At 35.3% G+C, this 16,589-nt stretch overlaps 4 protein-coding genes across 5 annotated transcripts; all 4 read left to right on the top strand.

Moving 5' to 3' along the window:
• The first annotated feature begins 1,225 nt into the window (after positions 1-1,225).
• LOC120141567 lies at positions 1,226-2,577 on the top strand. The gene has a single exon (XM_039156396.1). The coding sequence runs from the start codon at positions 1,273-1,275 to the stop codon at positions 2,350-2,352; it is 1,080 nt and encodes a 359-aa protein (XP_039012327.1). The 5' UTR covers positions 1,226-1,272; the 3' UTR covers positions 2,353-2,577.
• A 2,864-nt stretch (positions 2,578-5,441) lies between these two features.
• LOC120141590 (phospholipase D delta-like) lies at positions 5,442-9,165 on the top strand. The gene is made up of 10 exons (XM_039156408.1): positions 5,442-6,501; positions 6,599-6,712; positions 6,810-7,004; positions 7,160-7,465; positions 7,540-7,608; positions 7,734-7,881; positions 8,008-8,156; positions 8,261-8,413; positions 8,482-8,682; positions 8,776-9,165. The coding sequence occupies exons 1-10, from the start codon at positions 5,578-5,580 to the stop codon at positions 9,070-9,072; spliced, it is 2,556 nt and encodes an 851-aa protein (XP_039012339.1). The 5' UTR covers positions 5,442-5,577; the 3' UTR covers positions 9,073-9,165.
• Positions 9,166-10,368: 1,203 nt separating this feature from the next.
• On the top strand, positions 10,369-12,801 carry LOC120141592 (serine/arginine-rich splicing factor SR45a-like). 2 transcript variants are annotated; one of them, XR_005517782.1, is made up of 9 exons: positions 10,369-10,493; positions 10,599-10,618; positions 10,949-11,077; positions 11,207-11,230; positions 11,382-11,481; positions 11,586-11,735; positions 11,825-12,043; positions 12,316-12,385; positions 12,483-12,548. XR_005517782.1 is itself a non-coding variant. In XM_039156410.1 (8 exons), exons 1-8 carry the CDS (start codon positions 10,491-10,493, stop codon positions 12,656-12,658), a joined length of 672 nt encoding a protein of 223 aa, XP_039012341.1. In that variant the 5' UTR covers positions 10,372-10,490; the 3' UTR covers positions 12,659-12,801. The 2 variants fall into 2 exon arrangements, 1 of the variants encoding a protein (XP_039012341.1); XM_039156410.1 differs by lacking the exon at positions 11,825-12,043 and having other exon boundaries at positions 10,372-10,493; positions 12,483-12,801.
• A 134-nt stretch (positions 12,802-12,935) lies between these two features.
• On the top strand, positions 12,936-16,307 carry LOC120141657 (ankyrin repeat domain-containing protein, chloroplastic). The gene is made up of 8 exons (XM_039156457.1): positions 12,936-12,995; positions 13,736-14,501; positions 14,649-14,725; positions 14,862-14,960; positions 15,046-15,144; positions 15,487-15,585; positions 15,682-15,780; positions 15,978-16,307. The coding sequence occupies exons 1-8, from the start codon at positions 12,936-12,938 to the stop codon at positions 16,104-16,106; spliced, it is 1,428 nt and encodes a 475-aa protein (XP_039012388.1). The 3' UTR covers positions 16,107-16,307.
• Positions 16,308-16,589: the final 282 nt, after the last annotated feature.

Genomic DNA, 16,589 nt, shown 5'->3' with positions numbered 1-16,589 from the left:
TTTATATAAATGAATGATGGCTGTGTATACTTGACTGGGTCATTTTGTTCAGTTTGCAGTTCCTGTGATAGGCAATGGCCTGTTGGACCGGTGGAATGAAGCAAAAGAAAAAATATATTTGTATTTGAGATATGTGTAATTTTACGTTGTTTCCATGGAATAGCTAAGACTGAAACAATCAACAACCTATGAATATTTTTTTTCCGGGGATATATACTTTAATAGTTGTTTTTGGTAGTAATTAGTGAATAAAAATGATTTAAATGTATTTTATTGTTATTTTCAACATCTGCAACAAAAATGTTGAATGAAATGTATTGCTGCCAATGTAGCTGTTACTTTGACTACTTGAAGATACTACTTTCTAGGTCTTGGCAAACAAATTGATTCTGGCTAATTAAATTTGGTTTCGGTCTGGCTTAATTTAATATTGATCTTCAATTCATAACTTTAGATATGATTTAGAAATTCTATCAAAAAAATTATGATTTAGAAATTATAATTTTTATGGTATGAAAATAAAAAAAAAATATTTAAGTTATGAAAATAACTTATAGGATAATTAATTTTTTTATTTTAATCATCAAATTAATTTTATTAATAAAAATATTTTCAACATTAGTTTTTTTTTCTGTTTTAATTATTGGTCATTAATATTTTAACATAATATCAATATAATATTTTTTATTTTTCACGTTATTTTCTCTCTTCTTATTAGCGGTTTATATATTATTTTGTATACTTTTATTTAATTATTACGATAATAATAAATGATATTATTCAAATTTTCTTTAATTTTATTTGAACAATAAAGTGATGGTATGGAACAAAAAATTTATTGATTTTTTTATCAGAAATTATATTTAGGTTATGTTATGTTTAACCACTTAACTAAGTTATATAATTATTTTATTTTTGATTACGTTAATATTTTAATTAAATTATGATTAAAGTTGATGATCAATTAGATTTATTTTTTATTTTACTTAGGAAAAAATAAATATTTATTTATTTTTATAAATTAATATTAAATTATTTTAAAAAATTAATTCAATGACCAAAATAAATATAAAGTGATGACTATTAATATAGTTTACCCAAAATTAAATCTGAAATGATTTTGATTCAAAATCGATCCGAACAAAACGGTTGACAGTTAACAGGCAGTCCCTCCTTTAAATGAAGTTGTTGTTTTGCATGGTTCCCATCTTGTGTGGCAAGGTCAATACCTCATATCTGTTTGTCTCGCTTAGGGTTCATCAATCTTTTACGATGGTGAAGCCGGTGAGACAGAAGAACAAGGCTGTGCTTACTTTCCGAGTGAACCCGCCGATCAACCCTGGCACTAAAAAAATTTCACATTCGAGAGTATCCTTGGTTCCCAAGGAGGTTCGAAAGCTAGCCAATAATGGGATCTTAGGGGGACTTGAGCCTGTTTCCCCGAGAGTTTCATGCACGGGCCACATCCAAATCGAGAGCCAGATGAAGAAAAAACGAGGTGTCGGCAAACATAAGCAAGCATTTTCACCTCTAGCCCAAGCGTTAGTGGAACAGATCAAAAGGAAGGTATTGAACGGGAGAAAACGTGGCTATGAATCCGATGTTTTTGATGCGTCGTCGGAGACGGAGGACGCTGGTCCTTCGCTTCAGCAGATGAGGCAATTTCGTTATGGGTCACGTAGCACGTTATCGGATTTTAATTGGAGGGCATATGATGCAGAGAAAAAGGGGAAGACGTTGAACGGGAGAAAGCGCGGTTATGAATTTGATTTTTCCGATGTGCACGCGCCGTCGGAGGCGACGCAGGCTGCTCCTTCGCTTCAGCAGATGAGGCAATTTTCCAAGGGACGTAGTACGTTATCAGATTTTTATTCGAGGTCGCATGGTGCAGAGGAAAAGAGGAAGGTATTGAACCGAAGAAATAACGGTTATGAGTCGGATGATTCTGATTCGCAGGTGACATTCGAGGCGGCTGATGTTGTTGCCCCTTCCCTTCAGCAGATGAGGCAATTTTGTTCGAGACGTAGTACGTTATCGGAATTTGATGATGCGGAGGAGGCGGCGGATATCGTCCCTCCCCTTCAGCAGATGAGACAATTCTATTCGAGACGTAGTACATTATCAGGTTTTGATTCGAGAGCATATGGTGAAGTGGAAAAGGGGAAAAAGATGTTGAACGGGAGAAAGCGTGGCTATGAATCCGATGAACATGTGACGTTGGAGGCGACGGAGGTTGGTGGCCCTTCCCTTGGACGGATGAAGCAATTTTGCTCGAGACGTAAAACGTCGCCGGATTTTGATTCGGGGGCATGTGAACCAAAGGAAAAGCGAGTGAAAAGGAAGAGAAGGTAGGTTATCCATGGCGTTTGTAGCTGTTGTAGTTGAGGTTGAAGAGACGAGAGAAGAACTGTGACGTCGTCCATAACCGCTCATCTAGTTTGAGGTGGAAATATCCAATAATTCTATATTTATATATATATTTCCGTGTCTGTGTATAAAATTGTTAATAATAGTGGAAGAACAATTCTTCTGAAATAATAAAAGGAAGAAGATATTGGCTTTCCCCAATATGGATGTAAGGGCAATGTTTCATCTCTTTAAAACGTGACATATTTTATTCGATCTAATTTCGCCCTCTTATTTTTCCAAATTCTAACAACCAAATACAAGAGAAATATCCACTCCACCTCCAAATGTAAAATTAAATTGTTAGAAGATTATTTTCATACCATTAGTTGTAGGGTGAAGTTTCTTTCATTAGTCTAAAATAATCACAATATAATATATATTATCAATTATTTCACGATTAAATGCTCAAACATCTCAACAGACAATGTACTCAAACCGAGATCCTAAGCTTAATAATCATCTTTTAATCAATGAGGTCGCTTTGTAATTTTTGTTATATTATGCAAGGTAAGAATTTAAAATTAAAATCAAATAAAATTTGAAAATTAAATTTATTATCATGTCAATTTTAGTAATTTTTATTCATTTATTGTTAAATTTCAAAGACAGCATATTGAATTGTTATTTTTAAAATTCATTTATTATTTTATTTTTATTTATTTTTGTAATGATGAAATATATTAATGTTTATATTAAAATTAAATCGGGTTAAATTTAAGTTTAGATTTAATTGTTTTTTTGGTATATCATATATTTTTGTATTTTTATTTTGATTACCTAATAATTATTTAAACAAAATCATGATTAAATTTTTGTATGATGATGAAGATTTTAAAAAACTAGAACATAAAAGGTAATTTGGTGTGTTGCAATCCTCGAAGGAAAATAATCTATCTGCAACTTCTATAAGAGGTAAATTATTATTTTGATATGACATAACATTTTTATTATTATTATTAAAAATATAAAAATTCTCTATCATCTACGGTAATAAATCCCATCACATCGATTATTGTTGTCCTTCAAAATCGAAAATCGCTAGATCTTAAATTGTACCGAGAGACTCATTTTAACACGCTGAGCCTGAATCTGATGATTGTTTCACAGGAAAATATCCTAAAATCTATAAATCTCGAGTGAAATATTTTGGTTTTCTCACTTTAGATCTCCTATTTGTGGACTTCAGAGCATGTACCGAAAAATGGAAGTCCGATTCAGACTCAAGGGGTCGAGAAAAACAACCCATGAAATCTTGGATCAAATGACCATCACCTACGACGATCGACGATAACCAATATTTCATTTTCTCACTTTTGATCGAGTTCGGAGCGTGTACCGACAAAATAAAAGTCAATTCGAACTCAGAGGATTGAAACCATACGATTGATAAAATCTAATATCAAATGAACACCATTTACGGCCGTCGACGATGACATCCAACACCAGTGAACAATGAACGACCACATTTTATTTTTATTTTACATTTTAAATTAATTTTATATTAAATAATAATAAAAATATTACATCATACTGAAATAATAATAATAAAATAATTCAAAATCATTAAAACAATAACAATTTAAAAGTTCAGTAAATATTAAAGTACAGTAGAAGAGTGAAATAAAAAAGAATAAAATTGAGCGTGGTTATGAAAAGACGCTATCGGTTTTGTTATTATTTTTTTAATAAAATTGATAAAAAAAATTACAGAAACATGATTATTTCTACCGGTTTTATTATTATTGAACGCTTTATCGATTTTATTATTATTAGATACTTTATCTGAATTATTTAAAAAAATTAATATTTTAAATAATTTTTTATCAATTTTATTAATTAAAAAATAATAACAAAATCAATAATTTTTTTAATCGTATATTAAAAATGTTTTATGGTTCTCGCAGTTTACCCCCGAAACATATTTGTCTTAAACTGTGTTACGAAAACTGAAAAGCTGTGCCCACCAGATGACGTGGCGGATACAACAATATTTTACCAAAAAATATGAGCAACTCGTAGGGTCCCCACCCACTTCACCAATCATTTCGCACTTGACGTAAAAGCAGGCTGTTGGTGGAGAAAAAGTTCACCCCCAACATCATTTCATTCCATAACTTGGTGGGCTAATTCCAAGCTGTAATGCAAAAATGAGTATTTAACACTCAAGAGTGATGACACCGACCCTTCAAAATGCTCAATTTCTGATTTTAGTCTCTTCAACACTGATATCATTTTAAATTTAATCCTCCAATTAACTTCTACTCTTCTAGGAAAAAGTTTCTGATCTCTACCCATGTGCTAATGACATCAATATGACATTGTTTAAATAGTAATATCTTGTTGATCCATGTGTCGTGACAAAGATGTCATGTATTGTATTAGAAGATTTTTTTTTGTTACATGAAAAAAGTTAAAAAAAAATAAAACATGAGTAAACTTCGAGATTGGCCACTTATAAATAAAACATGAGTAAACTTCGAGATTGTCCACTTATATTTCAATTTTATTCACTTTTGATTAATGATTTTTTTTTAAATTATACTTTGGTTACTGATATTATTGATTTTTTTTTGTTTTGGTAGTTGGTATTTGACTCTGAAAATTTGTTAAAAGTAATTAATTTTTAATTTTATCTATAAAGTTTAGATAAAATATCAATTTAATCTTAAAAATGATTAAACTTATAGTTTACCGAAAAATAAAAATAAAAACCCTGCAAAAAGCATCCCATGCTCAACACTGGTGATCCACTCTATCGACCTTCATTGCCGAATGCCAACGATGTTGTGACCAAAATATAACAAATTAATAATATAAGTAATCAAAACATAAGATTTTAAAATCAGTGTTCAAAAGTAAAGAAAACTGTAACATAAGTGACCAATCTTATAGTTTACACATAAAGACAATCATTATTTTATCGTTTTATTGGGATCGTAGATTACATTTATCTTATTTAATACTCCTGCTACTGCAGCGGCCATGTCCATGTTCTTAAATCTTCCATATCGTCTTCAATATCCAATGTTCTTCTCTATATTGCAAGGTCGTTGAAAGCTATCTTCACCGGTTCCTAAAAGCCTTCCTTTGTCTGCTGTTCTTCTCGAGGTTCTGGGTTTTTTGTGTTTCTCTTTTCTGCAATTTTTTTTACTGTGAGCTACCTTGAAAATGGAGGAGGAAATAGTAAAGCAGGTGATTTACCTATACGGAGACTTAGATTTAACCATTGTTGAAGCCCGGAAGTTGCCCAACATGGACTTATTGTCTAATCATCTTCGCAATTGCCTAGCATGCGAGTCCTGCAAATCTCCATCACAGGCAGCCGCTCAAGGAGGAGACACTAAAGATCATCACCATGGTAAAATCATCACCAGCGACCCTTATGCCACCGTTACAGTGCCGCAATCCACCTTGGCTCGAACACGCGTCTTGAAAAACAAGGAGAACCCCAAGTGGAACGAGAGGTTCATGATCCCCATGGCTCATCCCTTGACCGAGCTCGAAATCAACGTCAAAGACAATGACCTCTTCGGCGCTGAAGTAATCGGCACCGCCAAATTCTCCGCCCAAAACATCGCCACCGGGGAGCGTATAATCGGCTGGTTCCCGCTCATCGGTCCCTCGGGAAAGCCTCCTAAGCCGAACACGGCGATTCACATAGACATGAAATTCACTCCCTGCGAGCAAAACCCGTTTTATAAGCAGAGCATCGCCAGCGACCCGAAGCAAGGCGGTGTGAGGAACACGTATTTCCCTCTGAGGAAGGGGAACAAGGTGACGCTTTACCAAGACGCTCACGTGCCGGACGGCATGTTGCCGAGAATAAAACTAGACGACAGTAAACTCTTTAACCAGGGGAAGTGTTGGGAGGATCTTTGTTATGCCATATCCGAGGCTCACCATATGATATACATTGCTGGTTGGTCTGTTTTTCATAAGATCAAGCTCGTTAGAGAGCCAACTCGGCCACTGCCACGAGGTGGGGATTTAAACCTCGGTGAATTGCTCAAGTATAAATCTGAAGAAGGTGTTAGGGTGCTGTTGTTGGTTTGGGATGATAAAACTAATGACAAATTTGGTATCATTAAGAAGGTGACAAGTTCCCGCATGTTTTTTTTGTTTTGTTTTATGTACTGTTAGTTGTTTGAGTTACCATGTTAATGTGGATCGATGTCGATGGATACCGCAGGGACAAATGGATACACATGACGAAGAAACTCGAAAGTATTTTAAGCATTCGTCTGTTATTTGTTTGCTGGCTGGTCGCTATGCTGCCAATAAACTTGGTTATTTCAAGCAGAAGGCAAGTTTTTATGTTTTTCCGATTAAGCTGATTGCATCTGCTATGCTTGGTTTTTGCTTATTTGATTTTGAAAATTTGCTGCAATGGTTTTCATCAGGTCGTCGGAACCATGTTTACGCATCATCAAAAGTTCGTTCTTGTCGATACACAGGCAGCCGGTAATGATCGGAAGATTACTGCATTCGTGGGAGGTATTGATCTCTGTGACGGGCGCTATGATACACCTGAACATCGAATACTTAAGGATCTTGATACTATTTTTAAGGATGATTTTCATAATCCTACTTTTCCAGTAAGTGATTGCTCGGTTTCTTCTTAATATATAAGTTCCTCTGTTCAGATGTTGTATTGTGTGTGTTAATGGGAATTACTAGTGTGATTACTTCTACTGTTAGCAACTTCCTTATTTTCCCTTGTCCTGTTCCCACTTTTCTCTATATTTGAAAGGCTGGAATCAAGGCGCCTAGAGAGCCATGGCACGATTTACACAGCAAAATCGAAGGGCCTGCTGCGTATGATGTTCTTATCAACTTTGAGCAGAGATGGAGGGAATCAATCAAGTGGAAAGATTTCTTTTTAATTTGTAGTGAAAGGCTTCACACAAATGATGACGCTTTGATTAGGATAGAACGAATCTCGTGGATACTAAGTCCTCCCTTAACTGTCACGGACCAGGGCACCACTGTGGTTCCGGAAGATGATCCCAAGTTATATGTTCTTAGTGACGATGATCCCGAAAACTGGGATGTTCAGGTTGTGTAAAATAACTACACTTCTGGTTTTGTTCTAGTTTAGTAATGTTGGTTTGGTTTCTTTTTCTTCTACAGATTTTCCGGTCCATTGACTCAGGATCTGTGAAAGGATTTCCAAAAGACATTAAAGAATCTGAGAAGCAGGTTTTTCCTTGAAATTGGCATTATTTTCATCAGAAACAGATTTCTACTTGCAACTACTTTGCATCTGTATTCTATGATATCATGGTTCTTAGTTTTTCATGGTCTTTTTTTCCTTCTTTTTGCAGAAACTTTTGTATTCGAAAAATGTAGTCGTCGATAAAAGCATTCAAACAGCTTATATACAGGCAATTAGATCTGCCCAGCATTACATATATATAGAAAATCAATATTTTCTGGGATCTTCTTATGCTTGGCCATCTTATAAAGATGCAGGTTATTGGTGTTATCTTTTGTTATTAAGATTATAGAAATTCTTTTGGTAGCTATCAACAAGGTAAGATGCAGTGTTCCAGTATGTTTCCTGTAGTTTTCACATTATTTGCTTTATGGTATATGCAGGGGCCGATCATCTGATCCCGATGGAACTGGCATTAAAGGTTGCTAGTAAAATCAGAGCAGGGGAGAGATTCACCGTATATATCATTGTCCCTCTGTGGCCCGAGGGTGATACGAAAACGCTTGCTGTACAAGAAATCCTATACTGGCAGGTTTAAACATATTAGCTGTAGCATCTTATATCCATGCATTATGATAGGAACATGAATCGACAGAGTGATTCTGCTACTTCCGTTAATCCATTTCCTGTTTCCAGTCTCAAACAATGCAAATGATGTACGAAGTTGTCGCACGAGAACTCAAGTACATGCGAATTACGGACTCACATCCACGAGATTACCTCAATTTCTATTGCCTTGGCAAGAGGGAAGAGGTCTCTCAGGAAATGTTCGGCGGCGATGGTTGTTCGGTAATCACTTCTCTTCTGTTCTTTTTAAGGTTCCTGTTAAGATTGTTGCTTATCTATATTTTGTATAGGTCTCCGAGTCTGCAAAAATGGGTCGGTTCATGATTTACGTTCATGCCAAGGGAATGATAATAGATGATGAGTACGCGATTGTAGGGTCTGCTAATATTAACCAAAGATCCATGGCCGGTACAAAAGACACCGAGATAGCCATGGGTGCCTATCAACGACACTATACATGGGCTGAGAAAAAGAAACATCCACATGGTCAGGTAAGAATACTAATCCTTGGACCATTTTTTTTGCTGTCGTTTGGATGTGGTAAGAAGGCATCTATTAGCCCGATTGATCGTCATTCATGGCAGGTATATGGGTATAGGATGTCCTTGTGGGCAGAGCATCTTGGTGAGCTGAATAAGTGTTTCGAGGGACCAGAAAATCTGGAATGTGTGAAGACAGTAAACAAGATTGCTGAAGATAACTGGAAGAAATTTACCGATACCGAATATTCGGCTTTGCAGGGCCAACTTATGAGGTACCCTCTGCAAGTAGATAATGATGGAAAAGTTACCCCGCTCCCCGGACATGAAACTTTCCCGGATGTTGGTGGAAAAGTAATCGGAGGTCACTCTATTAAGATGCCGGATATTCTTACAACATAATCATCTTTGCTCTGTGTTTGTGACCGTAAATTCGGATCAGGGTTTGTAAAAAATGTACATTATTTTGTGAAGCAGTGTGCAGCCATGGATTAAGCGGCTACTTTGTGTTGGATATGGAACATTGTACTTAAGAATGTATGTTTTCATCTTTTTGGGTACATAAGTGCACTGCTACAAGCAGTTAATTTCATTCTTGATTATTTAAATACGATTTAGTGATTTGTGGTGTATTTTATCTTTCAGAAGATATTTAATTTTTTGAGTGATAATCCATATATGCTCCGATAAACTTGTTGATGGATGGAATATCTCCTATTATTAATTAATAATAAGGTGAGGTGATAAATAAATCGTTAAATTTTATTTAAAAAGGTGTTTGATTAATTAAGTTAGCATCCTTATTTTATAACTTAACTATAAAATAAATAATTTTTTCAAGCATTTAAGTTATTAAAACCATACACATTTTATTTATGGCGTTTTAATTTTAATTCCTTTTTATTTATGGAATCATATAATTAGTAATTTGTAAATAATATAATAACTAAAAATAAAAGAAAATTGTCCATAAAAAAGAGAGGGAATAAACACTCCATTTGCATAGTTGTTGGGGGCGTTTGGATGGGGAATGTGAGATTTTCATGGGAATGAATCCATATCTCCTGTTTGGTTCCGGGAATATTATCAATAATGGATTTTTTTGGGTATATTACCGAGAATGTCATTACCTCCCTTTCTTTAGGTATTGTTGGATTACCGACGTTTTGGACTAAAATGCCCTTAAATTTTTATTTTTTCAAAAATATCTTTCTTTTGTCATTGAATAATAAAAATTCTACGAAAGTTAAATCACAAATTTATCCTTAAATTATTTTAGATTTATAAAAAAAATCTATAATTAAAATTTATATGAAGTTCAGAGGTTAAAATAAAAATTTACTCTTTCATTAAACATTTTTTATATTTTTTATTTTGTAAAAAATTATATAAATACTATGAATATAAATTTTTAAAGAAAATATATAAATATTTTTCAACTTGTAATATTATACAAATATATAATAAGGACAATTTGGTTAAATATATATTTTAATAATATTTTATTCCTTTAACCAAACACGGTAATGTTACATTCCTACTAAACCAACCAAACACAAAATACAATATTCACAGTAGTCCTATTTCCGGTAATTTTACATTCCTAAAATGGTGGTGGTGCACCGAAGCTCTATATCAAGCCAACCGCACTGAATCTCTCCTCTAAAATTCTATTCATTTACGATTTGTCCAAAACTTTACCTATGCTCTTTTCTCATAACGAAGGCGACATTTAATTGACCTTTGCATCATTCTCTACGCGTATAAACCCTAAATTAACCATTTACCTATCTCGCGCTGTTCCCTTTCTCTTCGTCAAAATGGTAAGATCTTTCTATCTTTCATTCATATCTTTTTCCTTTCATGTTTGTTTTTAATTCAGCTGGTCTGCAATTCCTCGTTTTAAATCCGTTTTTATTATGGAACAGGCGGATTCTCCTCGTAAAAGGTTAGCTTAATTTCGTCAGTGTCTTTTGCCTTTTGATCTCTGGCTATATTATTGGTTTTCTGCTTATTTCTTTCGAATTATTATATTGTGAATCCCTAGATTGAACAAGTCGGGATGATTTAGGGATTTGACGAGCTTCATTGTTCGCGAGTTCAGTCCGTATCAATTTTGATGCCGCAAATTATTTTTACTTCATTGAAAAATAAATATATTTTATTTCTTTTAGAGTAAGATTTTGTATATAGCCTTCCACACTTTCGCAAAGCCTATTTTCCAGCTGTTGTTTCATCAATCTCCATATTCGTCTAATATGTTGCCTGGCTGTATCAGAAATTCTCAGTCTCCCTCTCCATGGAGAGAACAGTCAAGATCCAGATCTAGATCTAGACCTAGGTCTAGGTCGAGATCCCGCTCCTGGTCAAGGCCAAGGCATAGGTCCAGGTCACGCAGTCGTGGCAGGTCTGTTTTCCAGCTGCTTGATTTCATTTCATTTTCTGAAGTATTGCTTATCTTGTCTTTTTTTGTTTTTTTTCACCTTTCTTTTAAAATTTATTGTGCTTTCTTTTTGGCTTTTCTTTCATGATCCAGGTCAAGGTCAAGAAGTAGTGGCAGGTCAGTTTTGGTTTTGCCATTGTTATCCTTTCTGTGGTTGTGACCTGAATTGCAATGTTAATGCTTATACCACCATATATTGTATTATCTTACTTTAATGCTGGAATTTCAAATGCCCCTTTATTTATATTATTTTGGATTGATGTGTCAGGGTTGAATCTGGAAATCCTGGAAACACACTTTATGTTACTGGTCTATCTCAAAGGGTCACAGAGAGGGGTCTTGAAGAGCACTTCTCCAAGGAGGGGAAGGTTGGTTTTCTGCTATTTACTCAAAACTATTGGGTCCTTTTTTCAATTTTTTTGGCTACTATTCCATCTCAATATATGATTAATGAGTTGATTTTGTTTTGAAGGTGGCATCGTGTTTTTTGGTTGTTGAACCTCGTACACGCATATCTCGTGGTTTTGCTTTTGTTACCATGGACAATGTTGAAGATGCCAACCGGTGCATCAAGTATCTCAACCAATCAGTTTTAGAAGGTCGATACATAACTGTGGAGAGGGTAATCTAATTCTATCCTTGCTGCTTAGAGTTTATAGTTTTGTGTGTTTATCATCCTTCTTAACCTGGAGGTTTTATGGTTATATCCAGAACAGTATTTTGTCAGCTATTTTGGCAGCAATCAAAGATGATGAGATCATCCATCTCAACTTAAGTCAAACAAGCATGATCAATGGCCAGCTAAAACAGCTTGAAAATACATGTGATCAACTAAATTAGCAACTATATTGCCCAACAACTATACAACCTCAGCATTCACTTTCTACTAATCAACGGCCAATACAACAACTTTATAATCAGGCTTTTATGGTATATTACGTATGGCATTTATGTAATAGGAAATACTTGTGTCCAGATGTGTATCATGCTTTTATTCTTTCCTTTTTTTCTATGGCCATTTTTTCACCTTCCAGGTGATCTTCCAAATGAAGTTTTTTTTACCCTATTCAGAGCAACATGTCAGTTTTTTGACGATATGATTTTGTTAAAAAATACATGATGATGTAGATTCTGAACCATTTTGATGATGCTATCCCAATATTTGCCTAGTTGAATATTAAGGTGTTTTATCTGCTTTTCAGTCACGGAGGAAGCGGCCAAGGACTCCTACACCAGGGCATTATCTTGGACTGAAAAATACCAGAGACTATGGTATGTCTGAAAATTTAAATAAATTATATATTAGAGAACAGGATGCTATGATATGAGGCTGTAACTAATGCTTTTTATGATCTTGCATTGGGAAAAGGTGGTCGTGGTGATCGTGGCAGGTATCGTGGTGGCCGTGATGACTATGGGTATCGTCGATCTCCAAGACGGTCACCATATCGAGGTCGTGATTATTCTCCAAGATATTCTCCTCATGGTGGAAGATCAAGGAGGGACCGTTCGTATTCGCCACCTTATTCTCGTGGTTCTAGGTGAAGCATTACAGTTGGAAGCAATCTCTAAACGTGAAAAGACGAGGGCTTGTTACTGAGTCACGTCAGTGTTGAATGTTGATGTATGCTCTAGTTTGGAGTTTGGACAGAGCTTCGAGTTTAATGTTTGCAGCTTCCTTTTTTCTCTATTTAGGATGCAGTTGTGCTTTTATGGTGCAATCGAACTCGGGCTAGACAGTATTAAAAGACTAAAGGATACCGAACCATTTGAGATTTGTATGGAAATTAAATCTGATTTCTGAAGTTTCGTTAATCTGCTCATGTCAAACCGGCCTTTAAGGTTCCTGCTCCCGAAGTTAGGCAGCAACTTCTTTCTCATGGTAATCCTCCTGTAAATATTTACTCAAAATTTTCAACTTCACCTGTTCTTTCTAATATATAGCATATCTTAAATGAAAAAAAAAATGTTAAATTCTATTACAAAATACATTAAAATTATAAACTGTAAGTCGTTTATATACAACGAATTTATTTTGATATTTAGAAACTTGAGCTGTACGGTAAAATGTAAGTTTAATTACACAAAAATTGTGCAATTTTCGAGCTGATTGCCGGTTGTGGCGATCTGGTTTCTATGTTTTTTTTTACATGGACTTCTGGGATTTATTAATTGAGTGAGGTGATCAGATTGATTTGAATTCAAAATTTTGTCATTTTGGTAAGTGTTTATTGCGTTCGAGTTTGTGGTGGATTATTGTTATTTTCGGGTTTCGATCATTTTAAGTCTAAATTTTCATTTTCAAGTCAGTTTGGATTTGAATTATTTCAAGTTTGTATTAGAGAGATTTGAACTATTTTAAGTTTTTGTTAGAGAGATTTGAATTATTGTTTTATTATTATTATTAATTATTATATTTATAATTGTTGATTGGATCAAACCTTTGAATTCACATCAACAAGAAAGCATGTCAGTTATGTTAAATGGGCCAACTAGGACCCAACTCCACCAGGCTGAGCGCTATGTCGTCTCGTCAAAGTTGAACCTCATCTTCCGATAAGAAAAATTAAAAAGATTGTTTTGGTGCTTAATATGCCAAAGAGCAAAACAGCAAACGATTAGAGAAGCAATGTCACTGCCTCTTCCTCCATCCTAAAACCCCCAACTCCCAAAATCTTCCCCATATCACTGCTTCCTCTTTCTGCTCCCCTCAAGCTTTCTCGGCCTCACAACTTTCATTTCTCTCTTAAATTACACTCCGTCTCCCCTTCCTTCCTCTCTTCTTACATTGCCCAAAGCGACGACGGCGCCAGTGATGAAGAAGAACGCGTCATCGGCGATTGCCTCGTCTTCGAAGACGGTGCATTCGAAGACCCTTATCTTCAAGCCGACTCCACTTTTGACAGTCCCAATACCTCCACGAGATTTGCTAAAACGAAATCCAAGAAGAAAAACAATAAACAATCGGTGGCAATTGAACCCGAGAATTTGATTCCCGAGCAATGGAGCCATGTTGTAGAAGAGATCAATATAACCAAGAAGGACAGGCGGAAAATGGCGCAGCAATTGGAGTTTGGGTGCAGAGTCGAGAAGAAGAGGCAAGGTTTGGTTCCTATAAGGAACGTGAATTTGCAAAAATACTTGAAGTATAAAGAGGCTAAATTAGCTCAGTTGAATCCCGTGGTTCTTGACAAGCCTTCGAGTTTTTCCGTGAAGGAGGAGGAGGAGGATGAAGAAGAGTCAATGGAGGCTGCAATGAATCTGTCATCTTCAGGTGAGCGCGTGGCTCCTAAGAATCCCAGGTGGGCAGTTTACGGAAAGGGTTTCGATGATGTAGCTCAGTTCTTCAACAGCGAAAACTATCAGCTCGACAAGAAAAAGTCTGGAGGTAATGTCTTTTGTTTTAGCTCTTGGAAATATAGTATATCTATATATGTAACCTTCTATTTTGCACCAAGCTCTGTGTCCTTGTTTATTACTTGTAAATTTCTTATCCATCTTCTGTGCTTGAAAATATATATATATATATATACAGGCGCACGTAAGTTGTTTACAAAGGAGGAAAAATTTATGTTAAATAGGCGTGTACCTGATTTAGCAGTTGCTACTTCTGTAAGTTTTTTGAAGTTCTTGAATGTTGGTTAAATTTTGCTTTTGTTTCTTGTTAGTTGTTAAGCAATTTCTGGTCTCGTCTTATTGGATTATTCTCTGGTATCCTGCATCTGCCTGTTGGTAAAACTTTCTATAGGGAAAATGGCTGCCTCTTCACACGTTTGCTGCGTCCGGAGAATTTTACCTCGTTGATGCTTTATTGAAACACAATTTTGACATCAATGCTGTGGACAAGGTATTAAAATGATCTCCACTGACATGGAGACTTCACTTTTTTTTCCTCAAATTTCCTGATTTTAAGTTTTCAATGTTCGTTGCAGAATGGTTTGACTGCAATTCACAAGGCAATTATTGGGAAAAAGCAGGCTATTACCAACTATCTTTTAAGAGAATCAGCAAATCCATTTGTTCGCGATGAAGTAAGTTTGTGCTCAAGATATGTAAACTCTAATAAAACAAGGTCATTTCTCTGGATATTTATGGGAATTCTAGATTTCAGTTTTTCATTTGGCTTCTGATTTCTTTAATCCTTTCCTTTTGGTGCTTTAGTTATGAAACTGCTGGGCATTTTCCCAGTAACAACCTTTATCTGCGTTCTTATGGTGATTATTTTCTATTTTCTTAGTTCATCGTGGACGAGTGTTCATTTTAGGAAAGAAAGGGAGATGCAGGCTTGAGATACTCCTACAATATAACCTTTTTACTGACTGGCAGTGGATTTGGGGTAGATATTTAACATTTTCTTATTTTGCTGCCAACAGGATGGTGCCACCTTGATGCATTATGCTGTTTATGCTGCATCAACTCCTACTATTAAACTCCTCCTGTTATACAATGTTGATATAAACCTTCAGGACAATGTATGGTTCCGTTCCTGATTTGTTGCTTTGCGAGTTTGTTTTCAATGCTTACGTTCTGTATGGCAATGCATTTGTTTTGATTTTTGTCCTTTCTAGGATGGTTGGACACCATTACACCTTGCTGTTCAAGCTAGAAGAACTGATATAGTGAAGCTGTTACTAATTAGAGGGGCTGATAAGATGCTTAAAAACAAGGTATGGAGAGGTTTTAATTCTTAACTGATGTTCCCTTGATAATTCATTTGGCTTTTGGTATTATAACCTGTTAGGTGTTGATTCATATTTGTTCTCTATCTCGTCTTAATTTTTCCTTCAAGAGCAACATAAATAGATGTTCTCTCTGGTTTATTTCTCAACTTTTATTAATGCATCGGTTGTTTTACATATGTCAGGATGGTTTAACCCCACTTGATCTTTGCCTTTACTCGGGTCGAGACACAAGAACATATGAAGTGATCAAGTTATTGAAGCAGTTTCCCAAACCACGATCCACACCCACTTTAAGTAACAATGAAAAGTGATCAATTTTCCAGCTTCCCCAATACTTTTACTGTCACTCAGGTTGTGAAACTAGATGCTGATGATGCAACCGATGTTTTTCTGATCAGAAGAATGTTTCGTTTGCTTCTGAACCCAATTGCTTCATACTGGTCAGCTTGTAACATGTAATTATGTCATTATTAAGAGAAACTATCAAATCAGTAATTATATACCTTTTGTCACTCTCCGTTTTTCATATATACCGAGCTTAGAGACGGTCCCTGGAGGTAGAAGGACCTTGTACTTAGCGCATTCCGATACTTGTATCATCACAGGGTGAAGTTGAAAATGGAAAGCAATGTGGTGTTAGGCGATAAAGAAACAAAATTGTCGATAGGCCGAATAAAATTTATGCTTAGGTATGTATAGTAGCATTTGGGCTGTCAGGATTGTTCATGTTAGTTGACACAGCACCATAGACCCAGGTTTTTGGTTGCATTAAAAACGCACAGACAAGAAAGGGT

Source organism: Hibiscus syriacus, unplaced genomic scaffold, assembly GCF_006381635.1.
Source record: "Hibiscus syriacus cultivar Baekdansim isolate YM2019G1 unplaced genomic scaffold, ASM638163v2 tig00110812_pilon, whole genome shotgun sequence".
Lineage (NCBI taxonomy): Eukaryota > Viridiplantae > Streptophyta > Magnoliopsida > Malvales > Malvaceae > Hibiscus > Hibiscus syriacus.
The sequence above is the reverse complement of the archived record's forward strand: the minus strand, read 5'-3'. Positions and strand labels throughout refer to the sequence as shown.

Coding starts and splice junctions, on each gene's coding strand:
- LOC120141592 (XM_039156410.1), top strand. Junction 11,078..11,206: donor AGGTCACGCAGTCGTGGCAG/GTCTGTTTTCCA, acceptor TTCATGATCCAG/GTCAAGGTCAAGAAGTAGTG. Junction 12,386..12,482: donor GAAAAATACCAGAGACTATG/GTATGTCTGAAA, acceptor CATTGGGAAAAG/GTGGTCGTGGTGATCGTGGC.
- LOC120141567 (XM_039156396.1), top strand. CDS start 1,273: ATGGTGAAGCCGGTGAGACAGAAGAACAAGGCTGTGCTTACTTTCCGA.
- LOC120141590 (XM_039156408.1), top strand. CDS start 5,578: ATGGAGGAGGAAATAGTAAAGCAGGTGATTTACCTATACGGAGACTTA. Junction 7,005..7,159: donor TTCATAATCCTACTTTTCCA/GTAAGTGATTGC, acceptor TATATTTGAAAG/GCTGGAATCAAGGCGCCTAG. Junction 7,609..7,733: donor TTAAAGAATCTGAGAAGCAG/GTTTTTCCTTGA, acceptor TTCTTTTTGCAG/AAACTTTTGTATTCGAAAAA.
- LOC120141657 (XM_039156457.1), top strand. CDS start 12,936: ATGTCAAACCGGCCTTTAAGGTTCCTGCTCCCGAAGTTAGGCAGCAAC. Junction 15,586..15,681: donor ATATAAACCTTCAGGACAAT/GTATGGTTCCGT, acceptor TGTCCTTTCTAG/GATGGTTGGACACCATTACA. Junction 15,781..15,977: donor ATAAGATGCTTAAAAACAAG/GTATGGAGAGGT, acceptor TACATATGTCAG/GATGGTTTAACCCCACTTGA.